This window comes from Amyelois transitella, chromosome 5 (assembly GCF_032362555.1).
Source record: "Amyelois transitella isolate CPQ chromosome 5, ilAmyTran1.1, whole genome shotgun sequence".
In the NCBI taxonomy this organism is placed as follows: Eukaryota; Metazoa; Arthropoda; class Insecta; order Lepidoptera; family Pyralidae; genus Amyelois; species Amyelois transitella.
The window spans coordinates 7,286,694-7,314,515 of NC_083508.1; the positions used below are offsets into that span (position 1 = coordinate 7,286,694).

Here is a 27,822-nt window from a genome sequence, read left to right on the forward strand (position 1 = left end):
TAAACGCTTTGACCCGCGAGGCTGCTGTGGCGACGACTTTCGATAGCGTTTAGCTTATGGTTGTGCGACTGGCTGTGGAGAAAGTTAACTGTAGTGCGTACCCGTTACCGCAGGCGCCGCGGCGGGCTCAGTCTGCGCCTGCGCCGGCCCGCGAGACACCCGCGCGCTGTATGTCGCGCTTAACTTCGCACAATGTTTACATCGTGCATGACCCGGCAAAACGATAACAGAAAGCGACAGTGTTAAGCGAAGATCGTTCTAAAACCTGTGATCATAGTGACCAGTGAGACGGGTCAACAGAGCCCCAATTCGGCGGTCGTAGTGTAAGAGTGCAACGGCCGAAACAAAGGACGCGCAATGACGTTCTCTGGAAACATGAAGGAGAGCAAGTCGCGCGGCGTGAAAGACACATGGGAGTCGGAGGTGAGAAGCGATTTCTACTATGATTGTCTCGCACCGTTAATGATGTATCTGGTACGCTTCTGATTCATGGCATTGTCATTGTTTAAAGTTTCGTTCGAAAGTTTCGATGGGATTTCTCGTTAACATGCGATATGCATAATTGACTTTAATAACTTTCATGTATTGTAACCTATTAATGAAACAAAGCTGTCGAAAGCGCGCTTTTCTTTCAAATTACACGGCTTGGGTCCACCACTTAAAATAATTTGGCGATGTACTAGTAATGTACCAGTAACGTTTTTAAACGGTTTTATTTAGCTCACCCCGTTTGTTTTTTTAACAAAATGGATAAACGTTAGTTTTGAAGGGCTAATAAACTTGGGATTCTATTGTAGGCGATGGGCTAGCAACCTGTCACTATTTGAATCTCAATTCCATTATAAAGCCATACAGCTGAACCCCTGCAAGGGATATAGACGTGAATATAGGAATAAATAATTATGGTAGTTTTAATATAGGCAGGTAAATACCTATAGCAAAACGTAGTATTTCAGTCTTTCATGATTTATCATGTATGTAACATGGTAGATTTTTTCTAAATGTTTTATGTCTTACCTACTTACTCTTTTTCATTGTAGAAATATGTAATAAAAATTTCCTTAACGAATTAAAATTCTCCCTATACAGTAGAATAGACCAAAAAAATAACTAAAATTTAACTAATTTAACAAGTTAACTGCAATAAAATTAAGAAAACATTGAATAGTTAAAGCCTGCGGTAAAGTAACTATACTTACTTACCTAAGATAAAAGGGTCATATTTTGCAACGTGAAACTAAAGAAAACGTGAAGTTGCAATAAGGCTGGTGCGGCGACAATTTTATCTTTGGTCACGTTTGGACTACATTCTTTACTCAGGAAGTAAAACGCTTGCTCTGATCATGCACGTCGTTTATGTATGTCTGTCCTTGCCTATTTACGATCACCTCTCACCAGTGTCGGCAGGCACAATCTAAGTTTAAATCAGCAAATAAATAAAGTACGTACCTATAGGTACCCAAGTAACAAAATTTGTTAATACAAGTCACAGTTAGGTATTATATGTACTTAAACAAAAATATTGGTTTTCAACACAGAAATCGTATTATTATTTAAATTGTTTGATTTTTACTTTGATACCTATATAAAATACGTGTAGCTTTTTTTATTGCACTCCATCTTGTTCCCATGAATGTCGTAAAAGGCGACTTAGGCATAGGCTTATAAACTTGGGATTCTTCTTTTAGGCAATAGGCTAGCAGCCTGTCTCGAATCTCAATTTTATCGTTAAGCCAAACAGCTGAACATGGCATATCAGACTTTTAAGACTTTCTATCCCGCAAGGGATATAGACGTGATTATACATATGTATGTATTTGAAAGGATTGGTTCAGTAGATAAAGCTTGATGACAAACAAATAAACTTACTTTCGCATTTTGAATTAATTTGGATTGGATTGAATCTGGATTTAGATAATGACCAAAGTTATAGTATACACGGCTCAGGAGATACCTGGTCCACCTCCCATACACCAGCCAAAACAAGGTGGCACACCTATTTCCTGAGCCTACCATATCCTTTTTAATATCTTGGATATTATATTATTTATAGAAAGTACCCAAGTAATTATAGAGCACGCTTATTAGACATCGTTCTCCCAAAAAGATTTTTCAACTTTGCGACAAATTAGAGAAACATTGCTCAAGCCCTTGATGAGATGGTGTAACGAGTTGCATCTGCCATACCACCTACATTCGACCATGACCAGCTTACCTGAGTCACTGTGAGGATACTGTAGGAGTTTAATTAATTATCAAATTCTGTATTTCAATACATATGTCACAGCTATAATAGAGAAAAAGAGTACCTACTAGTTGTAAAGGAATATTAAAAATAACCGTTTATAAACAAGAGAATAGAATAAAAGTCGTGTAAGTAAAGAACAAATTGGTAAAAACACTTTTCTGTTATTTGCACCCACCTTTTTTATGAAAAACGGTAGGCGTGCGGCAGACGATCGCTTTTTTTTTTACAAAATACTGCGTAAAAGCACGATTCCTAAGTTAGACAACCAGCTGGGCGGTCGGAAGTGTGTCAGTAGATATAACGGCGAAGCGCGAGGGCAGCGTCTTCCGTGATCCGGGTCGTCAGCGCTGACGGCCTGCCTGACGATTGCTGACCAATACTCACTACACATGTTTTGGTTAACCACATGAAATATTAGATAAATTCGATAATGACTGTATGTATTGATTTAAATAAAACTAACGTGTGTGTCAAACCTGCGTTATCAACAGTATGTATGTACGAGTATTATTAATTTTATATATTTATGTACAACAAGGAAAAAAACATGAACTTAAAAATTAACTCTGTAAAAGAACACTTCTTATTTCTAAACAAATGTCATCCAATTGGCCCAGGCTAGAAAATATTTAGACTGGAATTTAAATTCATAATAAAACACCTTTAAAAAATTACTCATATAATAAACCTAAAACGAATCAATTTATAATAACAAATATAAATTAATTAGAACAACCTACATGTACTAGTTATATAAATAGTGGATGCATCACAACGACAACGACAGGTATGTACTTATATAATGATTATTAGCGATTGTTGATAGATATTACTTTTGAGCTTAAGCACACTGAATCCCAAGCTTATAAGCCTAACCCTTAGTTGGTTCTTAACTTTTATTAGTCGCCTCATCATCGTGCCGTTATCATCATTAAAAAACCTTTGTATTAATACAAAAGTGCTCATCAATTTTATTATCGAATTAGCGGAATATACTCCATATGGTATGAACGAATTTTAAAGGTAACCAATTTTAAACTTTGAAATCATATATTTAAAAAAGTAAATATAGTAAATATTAAAAATAAACCTTGTAATTTATACAAAAGTGCTCATCTTACGCAAATAAGTACAAACTATTTGTGATTACTTATTACGAAATACGCTTAAGCGGCGAGGTGAGAAGAATAAGAGTTCACGGTCTAAAAATTTAAAAAAGGTCACAGAGTTTATGTCTTCTAAACATCTTATTAAAAATATATACTTTACTGTAGGTATTTTTTGGAAAACAGTAGAATTCAAATCTTCTTCACCTCTATGGAGAGGACTCTGTAGTCCGCTTATGCCTACGTTTCTGAATTAGGTAGGCAAGTCAGGTTTTTAGAAAACCGACTCCCATCTTCAATCTAACAAAGTAAGTTGCAGTACTTTATAGGAGAATCCTACCCTTTACTTCATCATACGTGGTTACGGATCCATTTGCCTGAAAGTGTGAGTTTCCTCTCGTTTTTTTTTTAATAGAGACGATAATTTATGTGTATCAAATTATTCCACCTCTGTTAGTCATACGTGTGACCACAAACGTCGTCGACGTGAGAAAACATACTTACCACGCCGCGGCCTAAATATTTTGCTCCAGTTAAGAAAAGTATCATATTCTAAAACTACTTACATACATATACATATGTATATTCCAACATAAAGACACAACAACAGAACGTGGCCTTTCAGTCTATACCTACTCACTCAGGTACTTATTAAATAAATGAGTTATCTATCTATCCACTTAACTTTTATTTGTTGACTGATTGCACATACATACCTGCTTAGGCGCCCACATTAAATTTATCATATTTCCAGTAGGTTGACATGCTACATGCCCTTATGTGCGACAGACTACTAGTGTTTTCTCATAAAATAAAGGTAAGAAAAATCTACGGACAAACAGGGTTCTTAGATAAATAAGTTGACGAAAACGATTGTGTGTTGAAAAGACATAAACGAGTTCGGCATTATTAATTTAACTATTTTTATGTATAAAACTATTTGTTTTCATTTCTTACATTCCTTTAACTTTACCATTTTAAGTTTACCTTGTAGCATGACATTCTTAGATGTCTATTGGATACACTTATAATAAGACAGTTAATAAAACTAAATTCTAACGCATTGTCTACTTTGGAATAATGCAAGAAGTTGAAGGTGTGCTACACAAAGTTTATGTTGATATCGATATAAGTAAATAATATACCCTTTTGAATTGGAAATATTCTATTCGAAATAGATACTTAAAACATAGGGTTTCATAATTAGAGTTCGAAATATAAGGTATAGTAACCATCATACCTCCAAACATTATCTTGCCCAGGGCATTCGTGACTATACAGTATTCCAAAATTCAAACCTTTCGGCCGTCATGGCAACCAAACTTCGCAACCGGTTGAGAAAAAGACATTTCAATTCCTTATCGGCAACTAGTTACGAATAAGGATTTTTTTTTCTTTGTAAGCAACTAGTTGCCAACCAAGAAAATTTTTATCGACCATGGCAACTGAGTTTCTCAACCAGTTGTGAAAAATGATTTAAAATTCTTTCTTGACAACAAGTTGCGTCAAAAATAATGGGAAGTAATGGGTTGACAATCTTTGCGGTCAATCCGTACTTATATTAAATCCTATTTCTAGAATTACTGGCCAGGATTATTTTTCCTTTTAATTGATATATGTCAATTAAATAATATGTCATTAATTTTCCCTGTCAAGTCAGTACACATATTTTGTCGCGAACTAGCCTCGCTTGAAAAAAAACGAATTTTATTTCATTGTGATGTCTACTTCAAACATATATCCAAATTCCTCTACAGTAGAATATATAACTACAAGAAGAGGAGGTGTATCAATATTACATGAAGGACGCCGTTATCATCGTAAAAAAATATATAAAAATGGAGACTCATTTTATAAATGCTATGTTAAAAATGGATGCAGAGGTAATTTAACCATAAATGCACGAAATGAAATAATTAAAATAACAAAGGAACATGACGCAGACTGTGAAGCTGATATTGGAAAAAATTTAATTTTGAAAAAGATGGACGACTTGAAGCAAAGGAGCAGTTGTAATTTTATATCGATTCAAAAACAGTATGAGGATGTTGTCAAAGGACTCAAAAACGACGGTTTTCAATTTATAAATAAAATACCACAGTTTAATAACATAAAGACGGGATTATATAATGAAAGAAACAAAGTTTTGGGCGTTGCAAAGTCACGTTTTAATAATTGTCATGATTTTATTGTACCCACTAAATATAAAAATTTTTGTGTTGCTGACTACGTGGATGACGATAAACGAATCATCGTGTTCTGTTCTAATGAAAACAGAAAGGAGATGAATAAGTATCATCATTTTTACGCTGACGGCACTTTTAAGTGTTGTCCGAAATTAAGAACCGAAAAGAGGCATGTTGCACGGTGCGTTGGTTTAGCTCGTCTTCCTGTTCAATACATAGAAAAAGGATATGAATATGTTATGAGCAAAAACCCTAGAAATCCATCTGACGGGTTGCAAAAATTTAATAAATACTTTAATAAACAATGGATAAAGAAAAATGAAATGATGATGTCTTGCTCTTGTGGTAACGAAAATATAAGAACTAATAATAGCCTTGAAGGATGGCATGCGAAAATTAATAGATATATTGGAAGAAAATATCCAACGTTGCCACAATTATTGGATATTCTGTCAACAGAATATAAATCTTATGATTTAAATATTAAAAGTAAAAAGAATAAAGAGTATAAGGCAATTGACGAGGAGATTGACCAGGCGTTGAGTGAATTAGTAGAAAAAAAGATATCTGTTGGTCACTGTTTGGAGATTATTAGCCCTTTTGCAATTTCGTTTTAGCGGTTTAAGTCACTCAGTTAATATAAATAAATGAACACTATTAAAATATATTTGTTTTAATATAACAGGGACAATAACCGCCTCCGTGGTGTAGGTAGTGGTTTGAGCGTTCACGAAGTCACGGGCTACAGCTAGTACGAAATCTATGTACTTATTGATCAGTGTTTGTATTCGATGAGGACATTACTACATTGTTGCGTAAGAAGAAATTAAATTCTTATACTGCAACTAGTGTTTTTGAGAAATTCCTTGTTGGCAACTAGTTGCTTATAAAGAAAAAAAAATCTTTATTCATAACTGGTTGCCGACAAAGAATGAAAATGTCTTTTTCTCAACTGGTTGCGAAGTTTAGTTGCCATGGCGGCCGAAAGGAATTCAAAATTATATACGAGTAGAGCGCATATATTTCTCAAGACCAATCATAGCGCAGTTACCGTTTATCGACCCCAACATTTAAGATTACGAATAGCCGAAACACTTTCCCGTTAGCAAATAGGTAAGCACACAAGTAAATGAACATGCTGATGTCATCTCTCAGAACAATGTTTACATTAAATTTGCGTACTGTATTCGTATAATATTCACTACGGTTTAAAAATGGGTACGCTAAGGATGAAAGTGAAGGCGTCCGCATTGTGAGTTAGAGATCTTAATAGAAAAGACCGCCTCTTTGTTGCCGCGCAAAACGTGAGTGGGATGTAGGTCGCGGCAGGTGCACGCCGCGGCTGCTCGCCGTAAAATAGGTGGATATTGAATTAAGTTGTCGCACTTAGATATTGCATTTGAAACTAGCGGTAACCTAAAATTTGTGAAAATATTACAAAGACAATTTATCCGAAACGATTAAATTATTTACAATTCATTTGGGTGTTCATAATATTATGCACGATGCTGTTGAAAACATCCAAGTCCAAGAATATTTTAGATATTATGCCTAGAACTAGATTGTATAAACTACAACAGACCTAAATTAATGAATCCGGAACTATAGTTTCAGAGGTACAAAGCTCAGCAGAGAGGCAATCAATAATTGAGATGATGAAGATAAAATAATGAATTTCATTTCCCTCAAAAAAGAGGGAGCGGCCACCACAGACTGTGTTGCTGTCCTTGTGCATTACCATCACAAATAGTAGTTGCGGCGAAAACGAACTCGGTCTACAAAATATCTCTTTGTTCGGGCTGTGTTTGTGCTCAAACTTCAAATGCCATTTGTATGTCAGGCATGTCACGTTTTTGTGTTCTTGCTGCGGTTGATACCCAACTCCGGCACCGTGCTAAAATTTAATGATAATACGCACGGAACTTATTTCGAAACTGAAACTCTACAGTAGACTTACTTAAAGTTACGAAAAGCTTTCGAATAGATATGTAGATAACTTATTCCAGTTTGCCAAAGTTATTATAGTCCACAGTTTGGAAGGCGAATTAACATTAAATATGTAAAGAAGAATAACACGAAAGGAAATGATTGTTTTTACATCGCTTAGCAACCATCTTATGTGCATAACATGCATACATATGGTCACGTTCACGTCTATATCCCTTGCGGGGTAGACAGAGCCAACAGTCTTGAAAAGACTGAATGGCCCCGTTCAGCTTTTTGGCTTAATGATAGAATTGAGATTCAAATATTGACAGGTTGCTAACCCAACGCCTAAAAAAGAATTCCAAGTTTGTAAGCCTATCCCTTAGTCGCCTTTTACGACATCCATGGGAAAGAGATGAAGTGGTCCTATTCTCTTTTGTATTGGTGCCGGGAACCACACGTCATAATGTGCATAACCCAGAAAATAGTCACCGACGCGGTAGAATTTGAACCTGTGCATCACGTATTTCGGACACTTTAGGTATCCATGCGACCAGGGACTCTTTCAAGAACAAACTTTATATATGCACGCATTGCTTTTATCAATACATTGCCCGAAATTAACTTCATTTATATGGATGGATATTTCGAATATACAATAGAATTTTCGACGCAACTATCTGATCTGACATTCAATTAAAGCAGCCGGTGAACTGTTGAGTGGACTTTATTGACGCAACGCAGGTAATTTCTTGCCATTTGATATAAGCAATGTTTCTGAGATAACAGTGTCGTAACGCTAACACTGCCACGAATTGTTCACCGCAATTCTCTACGAAATATAAATTTTGATGATAATATATATCACCGATAACTATTCGAAATAAGTGGTATTGGGAAACAAATATTAAATTTAGTGTCCAATAAAGAATAATTTTAAAACTTTAGCATCTAATTTTAAAACAACCCATAGTTGTTTACATCGTTCATCATTTCGGAATGAAGCAGCATTCCCGGAAAACTATTGATAAAATTACCATTCCATTGCATGGTAGATAGGCATGATGAGAAAAGAACTTTTTCTGATTGTCCTGGGTCTTGGATGTTTATCTATATAAGTATTTATTATAAAATATAGTATCGTTGAGTTAGTATCTCGTAACACAAGTTTCGAACTTACTTCGAGGCTAACTCAATCAGTGTAATTTGTCCCGTATATATTTATTTATATTTATTTATATTTATTTATATTTATATTGCATGCTTTCAGTTGCACCCATAGCTGTTACTAATATTTTAGATCTATCCGGTAAATATATGACCTTTCGTTATGCTTATACTAAATATCTGTAGATTATATTAATATGGACTAGGTAATATAGATTTAGCCTTTATTCGACCTCGGGTCTTGAATCCAATCCAAATATCATAAAATCTGTATAGCGGCTTAGCCATAGAGTTGCAGACAAACTTTCTGATGAATTCAAATCAAAATGCAAAAATAATAAACTTTGTTATAAAATTAAAACTTTCATCGTATATAGATTTGAAATCTCGTAATAGTTAAATTACATAAAAATAAAGTATTTTTTGGTTTGCAAATCAGTAAATAGAAACGGTTGTTTACGAGATTCCCGAGTGAAAGATTTAATGCTGATACATAGCTGAATCAAATAAAGCGTGAATGATCGCGGTGCTAAATTGATTATTACCACTAGTTATTCAGTTTAATAATTATTTGATAAAATCAGTCACTTACATCAATAAAGTGAGTTTATTATTAATACAACCTTAGAGAGAGTTTGTCGGCCAACAAGGAACGCGAGAGAAAGTGATCTAGGTTTATATAACTTCCAACCGTTAAAATTTTTCCAAGTAGTACATTTGATATTAGTACGCGGGAATTTGGGAATAGGGTCCTGTTTTTACCTTTTAGTTACGGAGCCCTAAAAATGGTTTTGATATTGTAATATGATTTTTTCCAATGCTTCTATCAATGTGCAATAGGCTGCGTGCTGCAGAGCGTGTCACAGCATTTCACGTGCTTATAATAAATGCAGTCCTACTGTAAGGTAAACCTTATAAACCTTTGTTTCTCTCCAGCTTGGATATGGCTGGTCACGCAACGGTCAGCGGCGATGCGCGCGACACCGCGGCCCGGAGTCCACTATGTCCGTGAGCAGCGACATCCGCTTCACACGCCGCAAACTCAGCCGCTCCTGCCGCGGTTGCTGCGCGGCCGCCGCCTCACTGCTCGTGCTGCTGCTACTCGCCGCTGTCGCCGTTTATCTCGGACGTAGGTATCTTTTGAACAGCATAGATATCAGGAAATTAAATGTTGAATGGTGAACAGCGACCTCGCTTCACGCGATCCAAGCATAGCCACTCCTGTCACGGCCGCCGCCGCGTCGCGGACGTTGCTGCTGTAATTGTGTACCTCGGACGTACGAAGCTCAATACAGAACAGCATTACAGTATAACGGTTGAGGGTGGATCATGCAAAGAGATTGCTTCACTTCTGTCAGTTGATTAGGGGTAAACCAGTAACTGCCACAGATATATGCTGTTTTCGCTTGATTTTGGTTCCTATCGGCGTGATGGTAAATTACATGTTAATAAATTGTATGATTTTATTATTGTACTTAGCTGTTGCACTTATACTATATGCAACAGCGGCAAACAAGCTAAGTAATTTTGCCTATACATAGTATAAATATGGCTGGTTCTTGCGTAACGAATAGATGCCTTCATTTGTGTATTAGATAGATATCTTAACTAAACATATATCAAACTATCCAATACTGGTACAGCATACCTAAAAAGGCTTCTAAACTTATTCTGAAATGCACGTACGTAGATACCTCTCCTTGAACCCAAATATGGATAAAATCCTTAATTACCGTTAAATTTTATTGAAAATAGATGTACATACATTAATAGTTAATTTAGGAAAACTTTACCGAAATCAATAAACTAAATGGGAATAGGATTTTTGAAAAGGAAGAATACTTAGGTAGACCATCGTATCGGGCCCCTATGGAACCATGTCCTTACGTATTGTTTATTTTCCTTTTGGAATATATTGGTAACATTAGAACTTCTAGACGCGTTTATGATAGTTGATACAGTTCTATTGTTAGTAAACAGTGTGTGCTGTGGGTTGTGACTGCGACATTTGGCGGCCCGTCGCCGGCGAGGCCGGCCACCCGCAACCTTGCTCTGTCTCGCCACGACAAGTGCATGCTAGATATTTACATTATGCCATAAAGTATGAGTGCCGGGAGATAAAGCACTTTATATAAATAACTAGCTTTTACCCACATTTACGTTGTGGTTTCTTTTTTGACAATAAAAAGTTTTCTTTGTCCTTCATCAGGGTGAACACTATTATCTCTGTGCCAAATTTTAATCAAAATCGGTTCAGTGGTTTAGGGGTAAAAGCGTAACAGACGGACAGAATTACTAAAATACGTGAAAATATCAGTTTCTATACTAATAATTCAAATGTTTATTGTCCGTCCGTTGTATTTTAATAAAAATCATTTAAAGTTTGACAAAATAACTTGGTATGTATTTCTTTTGGTTAAAACGTTTCAAATTTCACATTTTTGTCTGGCACCGGAAAACGTCACAATCTAATGAACAACCATATATCGCTTTCTTTTTGGGGATTGCTGTTGCAGTTATCTATACCAAGAGATTTTTATGGGAAATGCTGCTGAAATTATGCATAAAAATTGCCTTGATATTGGTAATAATCCGGACAACTATTTTATATAAAAAATTAAAAGAAAGTTAAACATGGGATACAGGATTGATTTTATGTATGTACGTAAAATAAAATGTGAATCACAAGACAAACACTAAACCTTGTTTTAACTCAATCTTTGGGAGATAAGACATTGAATTGAATTAACAGTCGACGTAATACTGAACAAGAAAAATCAATTCCTTTTATTTATTCACAATTAACTTTCTTTGCATTAACGGAATTATATACATAATATTACCTTTGTTCCAAATTTCAATCTTAGAATCTTACTTCTGTAACGTCTATTAGTTTGTGCTCTTATTTGAGTGGTATTATCGCTAATACAATCTAACTGGTTCGAATATCATTACGTTGGTAATAATTATTGTAAGTAGGAAGTCTTAATACTTGTTGTTTTTTTTATCTACTAAATTAATTAATCATACATAACGTGGTTAATTTATTGTAAGTGGTAAATCATGGCAAGGAACAGAAGTAATTGGAAAAACTAACATAAAGCGCCAACCATGTAAAGAGTGGGAAAAGGTAACGACAAACAATGTGGTACATTTATCGTTAAATAGGTTGTTTAATATTATTTTTAAAAATAATCATTTTGTTTAATATGGTTTTCTAAATTAATTGCTATTTAGCATAATTATAACTTGATGGTTGAATTCTATAGAAACTTTTGAAAGTTTTGACAGCAAGCATTATGTTGTGTGTTGAAATGGTTGTAATACTCGTATAAGCACCCCTTTGTTCTTTACAGATTTGATTTGTAACAAATAAAAATTAATGTAATTTTCCACAGATATGTACTTGTTTGGAGACCCATTGAACCGGCAAACTTTCCGAGGGTCATTCGTGATCGCCCTCGGGGTGGAGGGCGAGTTCGGTGACCCCGAGGCGCGGGGCAATGCCACCAAGGAAGGGTTCCTGCAGGCAGCTCTGACGGACCTCTACCGGACCTCGGAACTGAGGTCGTGCTTCGTAGCCGCTGACGTTTTAGCTTTAGACAGGTACTGTTGATAAAATACGTTAAGTTGATGGAAATTGGACGTAAGTTTTAGGCAGTCCTCGATGAAACTGGTTACAAAGGTTTGGTCGCGCAACCGAAAAATATCTACAGACGAAAATCTGCAATATCAGTACATTTTTAAATAAATTACGATTTGAATTTTGTTTGTGTGATTTTTTAACACATTCGTAAAAATGATTCGATGAAATTTTCACTATAACCAAATGTGATACCGACTGTGGTTATGGCATGCCATAATTTATACTTAACAGGTCGGACCAAGTTCTTGATAGGATACTAGGAACTTAACTATAGGACGGGGTAATAATAAATGTCTAACGAAGAAATTGCTGTGACGCCGCCGGCTGTTTTTTGTTTAGCGGTAGAGAAAGCAATAATTTGGTATCACAGTTCGATTCGAAACTAAATATCTGACACTGACTATTTACAGTTACAAATAAGTTGATCGCGTGGTATTTTCAGCTCATTAATTGTAGCGCTAATTGTCGCTTCGAGGAAACCAAATAAGTAATAAAGGTGACTACCTGCTCAATGATTTCTATTTTGTTTTTGTTTTTGAGAGAAATGTTCTACATAATTTCGCATAATCACATCACACAATACATATTATAATTTTAATAAAGTCGTAAATAATATAAAAATTCAATAACAAATCTTGTAAACAATTTGTAACTTAATCAAAACAATAAATGCTCAACTTTCAATTCACTGTCATTAAAAAGACATCAACGATCCCCGCACGAGTTGCGTATGAGAACCCGTGAGAAACTGTATAAAAAGATAATTTAATATTCTGTAGGTAGGTATCGTATATTTTTTTAAAAGTGCTTAGATATTTGTATTGACAGCTACTTTAATTTAAATCCATATTTTTGGTATACGAGTTAGATAGAGGAATATTTTATTAAATTCACATTTATGTAATACAGTCTGACTGCAGTTTGCATAACTTTTACGTATAAAAAGTGAATGCAAGAGGTTTAAATTCCTCTTGAATTTTAATTACCTAACTAAATTTTTATTATAGAAGACTAGCGACCCGCCCCGACTTCGCACGGGTGCAAAATTATAAATGTTATTATACATAAAAACCTTCCTCTTGAATCACTTTACCTGTTACAAAAAACCGCATCAAAATCCGTTGCGTAATGTTAAAGATTTAAGCATACAGACAAACAGACTAAAATAGTGACTTTGTTTTATACTATGTAGTGATTAGTTAGGTAGACACTCAAAAAAGAAATAATCCTTATGTTGTCATGCCCATCATCATGGCAACATCATTTTTTTAACTTATTATATTGTAAAAGCTCATTTGAAATTCCTATAATATTAGTTATTTATCAGAAACTTTTCCAGTATCGAACCTACAGGGCAATCAGAGAAAGTGTAGGTTTTTTTACTTTCACAAAATCGTGTTGACGACAAACTGTCGTTAAGTTCTGAATAGAGCTGTGGACAAAAATACTACCTTTTATTCATCACCTATTTTAGTTTTTATTTAAATATATTCAATGTACTTACAGAAATTTATTTTTTCCTGTTTTATCCATATATTAGATTATTTGATATTTTATAATGGATACGATCAAATACTGACATGAAATCATAACTACAAGTACGCATGCACGGTACTGATCTCAGAGTATTGATACAATCTAAAACGATTGCGATAAATCGGAAGTCACGTCGAAGTGGACGACATAAATACCTTTTTAGAAGAGTCGTAGTCGTGAGCGATATGTGGATTTGATATGTGATATTGACACGAGAAAGTATACTTAATACGTGTTTTGTTTTCGATTGGAAGCTTGTGTTCGCTATGCACAGCGCGGTAGCGTGTTAGTTGGCCCACTTTATGCTACGATCCCAGGTTAGTGTCACGGGCGGACATGTCATTTCGTGGACAGAATAAAGTTGAGATATAAATTACCATGTTTTTGGCATGGGTAAAAGGCTTATCAATCCTCGGCAGACTACTTCTAGTCTTCGGGTAAAGGATGAATATTGTGTTATTATTATTACAAAGAACAGTAATTGAGCCTCACGATCTAAATTCACCTTTTAGCTTGGAGAAAGGGATACGAGTGCACTTTGAGATGTCCTTCGAACCCATATTCACGGCAGTTACTACGAGCGAGGTACGAGCTGTGTTGACGCGGGAGTTGACGTCGCCTGCGCACCTTCGGAATGTCGCAGCATTAGTAGAGACACTACAACTGGAGGTAATCCTGAACATTTCAATGTTCAGTAGAGTTAGTTAGTAAGTAGTTAATTTTTACCTGACTACGGTGAACCAAAATGGTTGGTTATACATATATATAATCACGTTGATATCCCTTGCGGGGTAGACAGAGCCAACAGTCTTGAGAATACTTATAAGCCATGCAGCTGGTTGGCTCAATGATAGGATGAGATTAAAATAGTGACAGGTTGCTAGCCCATCGCCTAAAAGAATTCCAAGTTTATAAGCCCATCCCTAAGACGCATTTTACGACATCCATGGGAAAGAGATGAAGTGGGCCTACTATTTTTTTAATTGGTAATACCACACCACAAACGCACACGGTTTATTGCTACCGCCCTAACGACACCTAGACTTAGTTATGCTTATGGTAACTAAACATACATATATTCTCTCTCATCTTTATGAATGCTGATAACGTAGGTATTATATTGAAATTTACCAGTTAGATCGCAGAAAATATTATTTAACTAACCACAAATAAACGAAGCAGAACGCTTTCTCTCCGAAACAATGTCGTAATTTTGATTTAAAGTATGATAAAGTGATAAAATTGCAATAACTCTGCAAGAGCAATTTTGAAATAAAATGGGCACATACCTATATTTTTTTTACATAAAGTAACAATGTATATGCAACAAAATTAGGAAATATTAGCCTAAGTAACTGAAAAGAAAAAAAAAACTTTTGTTATCTATGTACAATCTTGGAGGGTATTTTCAGGAAAATTCTGTAATATCATTGGAACTGAAAGAAGCCGAAACGACCACAGACGATGCGCCGACGACGGAGGCTACTTCCACAGAGGTGGTGGAAGAACTGCGCGAGTGTGCACCGGTCACTCTGGGGCTGTGTTCCCACTTGCCGTACAACACTACCGCGTATCCGAACCTCGTGGGGCACCAGAATAAGGATGCTATGAATGCGGATCTTGTTGCCTTTAGAGAGCTCCTTGATGCGGAATGTTCACATCTTGCACAGGTAAGTGCAAACGATAAACAAGAAGACTTATTAAGAAGAATACATGAATTTAGGACCAATTTATTAGTCCTAAATTCATGTATGCTTGCTGCAAAAAGAGGAAATCTATAGGCCGTCCATGAACATGATCATAAGACCTGTTGACCTTTGATGAAATAAATATGGAAATAATCTTGCATTTTTCCAAGGTTTTTTCTTGGCGATAAGGGACTACAATTTTTCACTCGCCACAATCCCTCCATGGCATACTTTTTGAAGCGGAAGCTTTGCACACATTGATCAATCATTTCATGAAAGCTCTATCGGTTACGGATACTCTTATCCTCACAGTCCTCCAAAACGTCTTCGTCTTGATCAAGGAACGTTCGTTCAGGCCCTATCTAAAGTTTACATTCTGTTTTCCAGGATTTCGTATGCGAGATGTTGCAGCCACGCTGCGATCACGACCACCTGGTGCGGCCGTGTCGGGCATACTGCAGAGCGTTCCACGCGGGCTGCGGAGCGAGACTGCCAGAAAGACTGCGACCCCATTTTGACTGCTCCCGCTTTCCGGACTACTTTGGACCAGGATCATGTACGCCAGAAGCAGGTATGCTCATTAATTCCACTCATCATCCTTTTGACGTTAATACCAGTTGCGCCATCACTTCTTTGTGGAGAGAAGCCAGAGATTCACCAGTGACCACGATCCTCATGTGGGTAAAACAGGTTTCTATATAAACTTTGTATGAGTGTTTCGTACTTACGACAATGATGAAAATGCACAATTGACTTAAGTAAATAACTGTGTCTAGAGCTTTGACGAAAATTATTATTATTTTCGAGACTTCATTACTCTACAATCATCTAACTTACATAAGTTACTTAGCTTATAAACTAAACGATGACCTATTCTGTAAGTACCTTGTTCTAGAGATGACAGCTTATACTGAACGTTATCATTAGTCGAAGTTCACAATCGAGTTCCAATATCCACTCAAAAAGTGTGATGAAAACAGATTGCAGCGCCGGTCTTCAGCGGTTAGCTCTATCGCGGCGCGCTTGCGATGGCGTGCCGGATTGCGCGGGGGGCGAGGACGAGCGAGCCTGCGCACATTGCGCGGGCGCTGGTGGTGCGGCTCTCCGCTGCGCGCTGCACGCCCGCTGTCTGCCGCCGTATCTACGCTGTGACGGCACTCCTGACTGTCCCGATGGCAGCGATGAGACTGGATGTTGTAAGTAACTACTATGTTGAAACAAAACAATTTTAACGCCAAGTAACGTTAGAAGGGGAATGCCAGACAAACATATCTTAATTAAATCGAGGCCGTCCAGTCAGAGGTCAGATAGAGGTCGGGTACCATAAGCCAGCAAACTTGCATGAAAATAGTCCTGAAATGAAAAGATGTTGTCTCACCTAACCCTTCGAGAAAGAAGCGTTATTTTTGTGAATAGTTCAAGAAAAAAACTAACTAGGTAATATATGTGATACACAGCACTTCCGACTCCTCGAGTACATTCATTGACTTGATGTCAGTGGATAGGTATATACAGGTACAGTCGCCTGCAGAGAATCTCCATTCATCCAAATTAAAAATAAAGCGAGAACAAGTGTATCCGCAGAAGGCTGAACTATTAAATACTTACTTAGTTTTGGTTGGGTTAGCTGAACGAGGCCTACCGGCCTTTCAAGACTGCCGGCTCTGTCTGCCCCGCAAGGGTTATAAACCTGATTATATGAATGAATGAAAGGTTTCTTTACAGTATGGATCGCACGTTCCCTAGCATCCTGGAGACGTGAGAACGGAGAGACAACGCTCGGGGCAGTTCGTAGTCGTGCGGGGTACGCCGTGTGGGCGGAGCGCGGCCGCGACGGCAAGATCTGCGCGGCGCCTTACGAGAACGACAAGCGAGCGCTAATGAGCGTCGCTACGTCACTGTGTAGAGCTTTAACTTTTAGGTAAATTTTATTCTGGATTTACGACAAACATTTCGAAATCAAAATCAGCTAAACATGCCTAGATCTATAACTAAAATAAACGAGTGGCAATTTATTATCTCAGATATAGGCAGGTAAGTTACATGTACAGATTGTTTCCATTTTATGCTGATCTGATGGCAAAGAAATAAAAAGAGTGCCAGCGCAGTTAGAGTCTTTTGATTATTTTGCTTACCGCGCAAAGATTAAAGGCATGATAGGTACCTATGTGTGAGTATAGTACAGATAGACGCTAAAGACCTTAACTATGATATGTGGAAAGACGCAAAAATTAAAAGTTTATATTTACCATTAACAGATTATTTTCATTCCGTATCTACAGGACAGCAATAAGCGCAGAAGTTGTACCTGACAGTGAAGAAGAAATTGAATCAAATGAATCAGAGCAAACTGAATCGCGGAAATTCACAAAAGAAAAACCAGAATACGTAGAAGTGGTAGACCCCTTTGCGAATGAAATATCGTTTCAGAAAAGCGAATGCCCGCAACGGAAAGTGATTCGAGTGTCTTGCGAAAATTTAGGTAAGATAACTACTGCTCATTTATACAGGGTGACATTTAAAACAACTGCATCCTTTTAAACATAGACTATACCCATGCTTCTGAGCTGTTTGAACCTATTTTTATTTAAATTAAACGTCATCATTTTCACATTTAAAAACCCCTCAAAAACTACGTCACACGCTTTATTAAAGACCAATACTACAAAAAGAAATTAAAACTAAACATGTAAATAAATGCCTAAAAATAAATTATTTTTCTAGTATCAAGATCATGTAAAGTACAGAGTTGTCGAGATCGCTCAGCTGAATGAATTGTGTCGTTGACCTCTGAATCTTACGCGTCTCTTTTCCGCCGGCCGGGGTGATAAGACGTATTTAGGATCGTGGATTTTGATACTTTTAATTTTTTTCGTTCTTTCTGAAATATGAATCGATATTTTTCTTTTAACGTTTTTAAATATCCTTTAGATGAGTACACATAACAGTTAAATTTATGCAGTTGAATTAAATGTCACCCTGTATAAATGCGTATCACTACGTGATTGGATTGCATGTCATGCATGCATCCGACTAAAAAATGTACACAGGATGTGGTACAGATTCGAAATCCTACCGCTAATGACAAGTTACAATGCGAGGAAACCTGCACATTCAGGTGACAGAATGTGGTGCCATTATTTCAACATGGGTTCACCTATTCTTTTTTTAGGCGAAGAGCTAACAACCTATTTGAATTTCAATTCCATCACATGAATGTGGTCATCTTGTCTAACCGAAATAGTTGGGCTTGTCTACTCCTTTGGGATACAAACGTGAATATATGTATTTAATCTGTTTTTGGTTGATACTATCCAAATTCGTAAGATATTTTTTCTATTTCCCTAACAAGTTAGTAACTTTGCTGGGTTGTAAACCTACATGTTTATATTTTAATTACAGAATGTGGCTTGGCATCAGCGCGAGGAGCTCAGGCTAATCGCGGCGTGGAGGGCCTGCCCCGCTCGGCGCAGCCCGGAGACTGGCCGTGGCACGCGGCGCTGCTGCGCGCGCACGTGCACGCCTGCGACGCCGCCCTCGTGCACCCCTCGTGGCTTGTCACCACCGCCTCCTGTTTCCAGGTATTTTCTATTTTTCAGTAGGTACAAGAGATTTTTATGCCATACATATTTTTCTTCTACGTCGAATCCGTGTCCATGTCGTGACCACCATAAAGTAGTTATGGTATTCAAAGTGTAAAAAAATAAACCCTATATTGACAGTGTAAGTGTCTTGTTCTAGAGATGATAACTCTGTGGTAAACTCGAAGGAATTACTTAACTCTAGTTTGACAAATGTTTTTTGCAGGGACAACCAAAAGCTGAGTGGACTGCCAGATTAGGAACCGTACGGATCCAGAGTACTACGCCATGGCAACAAGAACAGCGTATCGTGGGCATGGTGCGGTCTCCGGTAGAAGGAAGCATGTTAGCGCTGGTCAGATTAGAGGAGCCAGTTGAAATGACAGACTTTGTGCGCCCACTATGCTTGCCCGAAGACAATGCTGCAGATAACGCAGACAGTGTTTGCAACACATTAGGGTGGACGCGGAATAGGGACCAATTGCAGAGAGTACATGTCAGCATAAGCCCGATGAATACATGCGAAAATGTCAGCATAGCTACCGTGAATGGAATTTGTGCTGAGCCTCTTTATCACCAAGACGACTGTGATGTAAGCTAACCCTTTATAACATATATACGCATGTTATCTAGATATTTGTATGTTTATGGTATAATAATTTTTTTGGATTAGATACAATAATTACTCAAAATTCTTCCCATGGACTTTGTCATTAACAATTTACTATTTTACAGGAAGAAGAATATGCAGGTAGTTCAATGATGTGTTTCAATAATAAATTGAAACGTTGGTCTTTGGTTGGAGTCAGCGGGTGGCGCATTGCCTGCTCTAAAATAGGACTAGGCAGGCCTCGGATCTACGACGCGATTGCTTCACATGTAGATTGGATACGCCGAACCATTTCCAATTCTGCTAGATGACCTTAATATGTCTACGTAATATGCATATTTTAAAAAGACTGTAGGTACTTAAGTACCCTATAGAAGTAGAATGATTGCATTTTAAAATTATGCAATGTTTTGTCTGTATGAAAAATATCTGTGAATAAGTTCAACCATGTGCATTAAAATATTACAAAAGTAATACCAATATAAGTAGATATTAAAAGCTACAGTTTTCAGTAGGTTTTATTTTATTGAGGTACAATACTCAACATTTACTCCTGTTCTTTTTTTTACTTTTATCAAATGTTAAAACTGATAGATTCTATAATTTTTTTATTATATAATAGCATAAGTCTTATTTATTACAATTTTTTATATTAAGAGTTTAAATATTTTTTATTGTAAATATACTATAAGGAAGAAACCAAATTTAACTTGTTGTTTCATTATACAGATTAAAACCTCATTCATTTGGCCTGGGATCAAGGCATTTCAGCATTGCTTTCATTTTTAAATTTTTGATACTAATGCCATAAGTATGATACATATTTATAAATATTATGCAATTGTACAAGAAAACTCTCAAAAGGTGGTCCAACTATTTTTTATTTTGACCTATTGAAAACTCATAATCTAGCTACTGGACAGCGCAGTGAGACCACTGCCTGGACTGACTTTTTTAATGATAGGTCAGTCTGATGCTGTCCAAGCCATCTTTGCCATGTGGTTCCCAGCACCAAAAGAAAAAAGACCTCCACTACATCTCTTTCCTAGGGATGATGTGAAGAGCGACTAAAGGTTAGGCTTACAAACTTGGGATTCTTCTTTTAGGCTAGCAACCTGTCACAACTTGAATCTCAATTCAAACTGATATTCAGATTTATGAAAATAAATCTGAATATCAGTCTCTTGAAGACTGTTGGCTCTGTCTTCCCTGCAAGAGATATAGATGTGACTATATGTATGTATGTCTGTCTCATAGAGCATTTGCAGGATTTGATTGATTTTTGGACATAATGCATCCACTTTGCTTTGCATTCCAAGTGCTGCTCAAAAAAATAACACTAGTACAACTAAGCTAAACATTCATATAAGATGTTGATGAAAAAAGCAAATTGGTTCTTACTTTTTACATCTTTCCATGGATAGAAATACTGGGACTGTCTTCCACTATTTTCATTGCCAATGGCGGCAACAAAAAAACCCAGATTTACATCCACATAGAAACTATTTATTTCCTCTTAAGAAAAACCTCTTAAACATAGTTCTATTATTGAACTTGTTAATTGCTGGTAATAAATTTTCAAAAAACAACTGTTTTTTTATTATGTTTTAAAAACTATTAGTCCCACTTTTCCCATCTTATATTCCCATGGAAATAGAAAGATACACCCATATTTTGCACCCTTTTGTATAGGTACTCCTGAATAATAAACACAAAAATAACTTTAAAATATATTGTTATTACAACTACAACATATCCATTACATAACTAAAATAATAATAACAAAACTATTTTAATACACCTTCATCTTTTAATTCCTTTCTGATTTTTGATTGTACATGATCTGGAAAATTATTCAACTCTTCATTTATATAATTATGTAAGTCCTGCAAAGGTCTATAGTACTGGTGCACCACTTGCGATCCGGTGAGCATGGATATCATCGCAGCAGCAGTAAAAGTTAGATATTGTCCCCAACTGACACCAGCTGGCATTATGCTGCAGAATATTTCCTAATTTTCTCGTCGACTATATCGTGAGCTTGTCGCTTTTTGAATGTATTATAGAAGTTAACTTCACCAACTCTCCAGTTTATCATAGAAAACTCTAAAGCTCCTCCCAGTACAAAAAACATAGGTAGAAACCTATACATACCAAAAACTTTTTTTCCAGGCCATTTGTTGACAAGTTTATGAATCCATCCAATTCTCATTGCCTTACAGAATTATTTATTTTATATTCAGAAAAAATTGCGAATGGACACTTTAAAAAGTGATGATTATTATTTGGTACTTATACATATCACAAATTAATTAAGAGTTTCTTTTAGACTACACTCAGGATAACTTAATATAGGTACCAGTGATTTGGTATGGTAAGGAGACCTGTGGGAGACCTAACCTCGAAACTCAAGATAAGACTCAAATCCAAATCGAATCGATCAGCTGTGAATTCGATGTCAATGTCAAAATCAGGGTGTTCATGGCACATGTCAATGTCAAACGTAATAAATATCGGAAGTTGATCAGAAGCATCGCTGAAGCTAGTCATAAAGTAGTTAGTGTTTTCAACTTAGTGCTTTTGGCGCTTTTTATCGTTTCGCGGATCATTTTTTTTGTCAATAGTGTAAAGTAATTAAATAATATTAAAGATCTGTATCGTTTTTTTTTCCAAATTTTGGCAATCTATGTAATGTAATGCTCTTTTTATCAAATTTAGTGCATTTTCTTCAAACACATTTGGCAACAGTAAACACAATAAACATGTAGGTTGGTTTGGTTTGTGCTTGGTGTGTGCAAACTTACTTAAGACATTATAAATGTGTGTTGTGTACAAAACTTATGAAAATAAAAACCAAACTTAGATAGTCACCAACCCAACATATAATAATTTCTGTAGTCACCATACCAAACCAAGTTCCTAAAACGTAGTGATTAAATACTCTGCGCCAAGTTACCTCAACCTTTATATGTCTATTTATTTTCTGACAGAACATCAGATAGAAGACTGACAGAGGCAGAAGTCTGAAAATGAAAACAAGGCAAAAATTTGTGGAAAAGGAAATGTAGGAAAGCAAAAGAAAATTACCGCGGTAATAGTCCTGTGATATTTTTTTAAAACAAAATCGACTTGTTACCGAAACTTGTTTACTTACTTGCTTTAAAGGTAAATCTATGAGCCTCATTAAGGACTCCAAACGAGTGATAAACCAAGTATTTTTGGAAAATGTGATTCCCATGAAAATTACAGAGAGCAGAGAATTAAAACCATGTTCTATCAGCTGGGGAATCATCACAGATTACTATTTGGAATCAATCAAAATCAATTCCAATAAGGAGGGTATTACTTCTACAGTCGCGACATTAAAAATTGGTGATGTTACTGGACAAATTGTGTGTATAGTAAGAGGTCCTGTGGTTGGAGTTCTGTTTGATTTATCGGCTAAAGAGTGGTTACAAGTTGAACAACTCTGTAACTGTGGAGGACAGTTATTTTATAGATATTTTAGAGATGGAATAAAAAGCAGTTTCAATTATGAACAAAAGTTGTTTTATAATTTTTGTGCCAGCAGTCAAAAAAAGAATGCTCTTGTAGCTGTGTTTCGCAGAGGTGTTAACCAAAGAAATAAAGATATAAATGATGCATTTCTTGAAATTTTAGAACTTAAGAAATGTGAAGGATTAATTTTAGATTTATATACAAATCAACTTAGAAAAACATAAAACATGTATTTTTAAATGCACATTCATTTTATTAATATATTTTGTATGTTAGAAATCTTAGCATTAAAAGTTTGTTATGTAATTAATATGGGAACTATGATCATATTGTACCAAAGTATTTAGAAAGAAACCGCAGACCATACAACCTTAAGGCTTCATTGCCTTTGAAAGTAACATTAACAGGCAAAATGATATAATTTAAGAACTGCCAATGTAGTTTAAACTTAGTTAGATTAAATATATTTAATAGAATAAAAATAAATAGCATTTATTATTTCCATGCTCATCCTTTACTTAACAATTGTACAACTTATTTGGCAAATAAGTATGTAGGTACTGATAGTTTTCTACTATAAAATAAAATAAATGTAATGTATAAATCAAACTTACCCCATAAGTCCAATCTAAGTTATCATTTATTATTATTATACATACATACATACATATAGTCACGTCTATATCCCTTACGGGGTAGACAGAGCCAATAGTCCCGAAAAGACTGAATGGCCACATTCAGCTGCTTGGCTTAATGATTATTATTATTATAATTCTGTCAATTACTAGCAACTTAACACAGCATCACAACAGATGCAATTCTTATGCTAAATATTCCCTATAATGGATAAAGAAGTTGTATATACTTGTTTCTTTACATTACAAATTTTCCTCTCATAGAAATCCACTGAGATCGTGTGGAACAGGTCTGAGCTATCAAAGTAGGTATGTGTTTCCACTGAAGAAGGAGCACAGCCTGTCGCAGGAGCGTGGTGGAGTGGAGCGGCTTTTCATATTCGCATCGCCTGGTAACTGTTCACAATTGCGAAATCGTTTGTTACGGACGATGTGCGCTGATTAACCACCACCTTCGAAAAAAAAGGTGATAAGTACTCGATTTGACCTGTATGTACTGACCGACCGATTTTAATGTGTTGACGTTCTGCTATAGGTATCTTGCCATCATCACACGACCTCACAGAACACCTATCGCCTGGTGCGTGAGAGTGACGCTTACTAAAATGAATAAAGCTTCGCTCCGCCTCAAAGATACTGCAACTTAATTTTTTATTTTCCAACTTCAAGTATCATATTATTATGCCTTATTAAACAGATTATAATATTAGTTCACTGACAATCTCAATACAAAAGCTGATCCTCTGTATTGCCGATTTAGATTTGTGGCGAGAGATAGGTAACTTACATACCTACCTACCGTTTTTTTATAGGTTGGACTAAGCCAAACTCATATCGCAAAACGGCATTCAAATCGAAGCAATAGTTTCCGCGCAAAGCAAGTACAAAACAAACATACATACAGACAGACAGAATTAAAAAAAATCATATCTGTGTTCTTTTGGTCATATATGTAGATCCCCCTTAGGACTCTTGCAGCGTGCTGTCGACTTCGTCCGATCTAAGTCTTTTATAATAGCACAAACTAAATAGAGATACTATGTATAATAGGCAGGATATTATATAGGGTGATTGCGCTGGTTTTCGTCCAATTAGCGAAGTTCCCATCTTTCAGTCGTAAAAATAATATGATAAAGTATCCTAATTATAATAGCTCATATTTGTTTATATAACTCATATAGTCTATTTTTGATTCATACATAAAATCACGCCTCTTTCCCGGAGGGGTAGGCAGAGACTACCTCTTTCCACTTGCCACGATCTCTGCATACTTCCTTCGCTTCATCCACATTCATAACTCTCTTCATGCAAGCTCGGCGATTTCGGGTACTTTTGACCTGACCTTTTACCAGGACGTCCTTAATTTGATCAAAGTAGGTCTTCCCACTCCGACCTTTCCCTCCACACTCTCCTTGTATATCTGCTTAGTCAATCTGCTTTCATTCATCCTCTCCACATGACCGAACCATCTTAACATACCCTTTTCTATTAACTACATCTTCTTTCACATCACAACATTCCCTTATCACGCTGTTACTTATCCGGTCACTCAATTTCACACCCATCATACTCCTTAACGCTCTCATTTCCACTGCATTTATTCTGCTTTCGTGCTTCTTTTGCCATACCCAACTTTCACTCCCATACATTAATGTCGGGACCAACACGTCCCTATGCATAGCCAGTCGAGCCTTTATGGATATTTTCTGACTGCTCATAAAGGCATGCAAAGCTCCATTCACCATGTTCCCCGCGTTCACTCCCCTTTCAATATCACTATCACACTTGCCATCTGATGTAAACTTTGATCCTAGATATACAAACTCTTTCACTTGCTCAACTTTTTCTCCTCCAATCAAAATATTACATGCTGTCATTTCTTTCTCCATTTCAAAAACCAGTGTTTTAGTTTTACTTACGTTCACTTTCATTCATTTCTCTTTTAAAGCTTCATGCATACAGTTTACCATCTCCTGTAACTCCTCCGCTGATGACGCCAGTATAACCTGATCGTCGGCATAGAGCAGACATTTGACGAGTAACTCATTCATCCTTAATCCACTTTCAGACTCTTTCAAATCTGTCAAACAACAATCCATAAATAGGTTGAACAACCACGCTGACGCAACACATCCTTGCCTAATGCCTTTCTCAATCTTAAACCACTCAGTGTGCGCTCCGCTTATCCTGACACAAGCACTCGAATTCTCATATAAGGATTTCAGCGCTCGAACCCATGCATAGAAAGTGCTGACCACAATTCATTCCTCTCAACGACGATCTTAGCTTAACAATAGTATGGCTTCTGGCCCCCTTTTTTTAAAACTGTCTGTCGTCTTTCCATTTATTCTATCAAGAAGTGTGGACTTTGGAATATTATATTTTCCGCACACTTCTCGTACAGAAACAATGTTATCCCTAATTTCCGATAATGCTTCTCTTAATGTATCTTCAGTGTATGGAGCAGTAGATTTCTTGATTTTTTTTTGATTTCCCCGAATCCATGTATAACAATTAATTTCGTAGTTTAGTAGGCACCTACTAGAAAAATCTGTACGAATTATACAAGAAAATGTGTTAGAAGTAGATTCCACACTATTATGGACGAAAACGAATACAAAAATTGTGCCGTATGGTTCCCGGCCTATCAGTCTTTAAAAATAGTAGGCTCTGTCTGTCTTGCGGGGGCAAGGGATATAAACGTGATTATTATGTAGGTATGTATGTATGTACTAATACCTACAAAAAAATTACTGTTTAGTTTTCGTCCTTGGCATTAAAACATTTTTTAATTACGCAATTCTGAGAAATTATTGGACGGTAACTAAATATCTTGTCAAATAGTCAATAAAGTTCATATCTGTAGAAAACACATATTTTTTTATAGGTCTGATAAAGTAAAATGAGCATTCCAAAAATTTGGCTTGCTATTTTCGTTTTCGTCCGCGTGGACGGAAACCAAATAATTGGTAAAATAGGCATGTCAGTTCATTCGTCCACAAACTTTTACTAAGATTACTACAAAAACATTGTAAAATAACCTAAACATAATGTTAGTTATACTCTTAAATATCCTTACATGCCAAAATATTACCCAATCTAAGTGAAATAGTCATAAAACTCACCACGGAGTTTTCCTGCACCAGCAATTTTTTTTGTATCAGCAACAATGACGTCTACAAAACACGAACACACGGCGGCCCCTGAATTTTGCCTGAATTTAATTTTTTCGAAGTTTTCACTTGTCAAATTGGATTTTGTGGTTGGTAGAACTTTTGCTTAGGTATGAAGGATCGTGAAAAGTTGCAACTTGCGCGCATACGTGTTTTTATATTCCTTTGATATGCATTTTCGAAAAAATAAAATGTACGAAAAGTAGAACTGGACGCCAAACGAACCAATTACCCTACTTAATAGGTATGCTGTCATGATAATTTGCCTTGCAGATTTTTTTAATTTCTATATTCCTCCTAGCGTAAATCCCGGTTACATTCTCACCTCTCTAGAGATGCATTTTGTTCAATTTTGTTCATGGTCCTGTTTTGAGTATGTAAGGTTTTTACGCGACTGTCTGACCAACCTGTGCAGGGGAACCTTACTTATCTTAGAACACAACACGGTAAAACCTGCATTAGAATGGTCCTATCCTAAAGTGCCGGGAACCACACGGCACTGGTCTATTTATTTATATGTTCAAAGTTCAAACTAGACATCCTAGTTTAACGTATTGTAAATTCTCGTAGTCTTAGTTAGGTAGGTTCTCTCAATATGTGTAGTGAAATAATTTACGTATGTGGCTTTTGATGCAATAACTACGGCACAGCGCGTGGGATGCGACCCGCGTCTGGGTGGTGAGATGATAGGTACCATTAAAATCTGGAGTGGGCGTTGACATCAAGTAGGACGGTTTTTTGCCGACCGAAGGCAATAACTTTATTCAAATTTGTTAAGCGGGCTAAGGCTTCATGGCGTGCGCTCTAGTAAGCTTCGAACTG

General features: G+C 36.3%; 3 protein-coding genes across 4 annotated transcripts; 1 reads left to right on the forward strand and 2 right to left on the reverse strand.

Moving 5' to 3' along the window:
- Nucleotides 1-163: 163 nt before the first annotated feature.
- On the forward strand, nucleotides 164-20,245 carry LOC106131774 (atrial natriuretic peptide-converting enzyme). Of its 2 annotated transcripts, none has more exons than XM_060954916.1 (12): nucleotides 164-423; nucleotides 9,570-9,762; nucleotides 12,032-12,239; nucleotides 14,328-14,484; nucleotides 15,228-15,485; nucleotides 15,891-16,074; nucleotides 16,484-16,699; nucleotides 17,229-17,424; nucleotides 17,786-17,985; nucleotides 18,906-19,084; nucleotides 19,311-19,676; nucleotides 19,820-20,245. In XM_060954916.1, the coding sequence occupies exons 1-12, from the start codon at nucleotides 358-360 to the stop codon at nucleotides 20,003-20,005; spliced, it is 2,409 nt and encodes an 802-aa protein (XP_060810899.1). In that variant the 5' UTR covers nucleotides 164-357; the 3' UTR covers nucleotides 20,006-20,245. The 2 variants fall into 2 exon arrangements, with proteins under 2 accessions (XP_060810899.1, XP_060810900.1); XM_060954917.1 differs by lacking the exon at nucleotides 164-423 and adding an exon at nucleotides 4,124-4,171.
- A 1,167-nt stretch (nucleotides 20,246-21,412) lies between these two features.
- LOC106131827 (ubiquinol-cytochrome-c reductase complex assembly factor 6) lies at nucleotides 21,413-21,688 on the reverse strand. Its single transcript, XM_013331039.2, has one exon. It carries the CDS (start codon nucleotides 21,686-21,688, stop codon nucleotides 21,482-21,484), a length of 207 nt encoding a protein of 68 aa, XP_013186493.2. The 3' UTR covers nucleotides 21,413-21,481.
- On the reverse strand, nucleotides 21,688-22,140 carry LOC106131826 (small integral membrane protein 4). The gene has a single exon (XM_013331038.2). The coding sequence runs from the start codon at nucleotides 21,904-21,906 to the stop codon at nucleotides 21,688-21,690; it is 219 nt and encodes a 72-aa protein (XP_013186492.1). The 5' UTR covers nucleotides 21,907-22,140.
- Between the last annotated feature and the right edge of the window lie 5,682 nt (nucleotides 22,141-27,822).

Bases quoted from the DNA above. Each gene is read 5' to 3' on its own strand.
- LOC106131774 (XM_060954916.1), top strand. From the start codon at position 358: ATGACGTTCTCTGGAAACATGAAGGAGAGCAAGTCGCGCGGCGTGAAA. The intron at 424-9,569 runs GTGAGAAGCGAT...GTTTCTCTCCAG, and splicing joins AAGACACATGGGAGTCGGAG to CTTGGATATGGCTGGTCACG. The intron at 12,240-14,327 runs GTACTGTTGATA...TTCACCTTTTAG, and splicing joins GACGTTTTAGCTTTAGACAG to CTTGGAGAAAGGGATACGAG.
- LOC106131827 (XM_013331039.2), bottom strand. From the start codon at position 21,688: ATGCCAGCTGGTGTCAGTTGGGGACAATATCTAACTTTTACTGCTGCT.
- LOC106131826 (XM_013331038.2), bottom strand. From the start codon at position 21,906: ATGAGAATTGGATGGATTCATAAACTTGTCAACAAATGGCCTGGAAAA.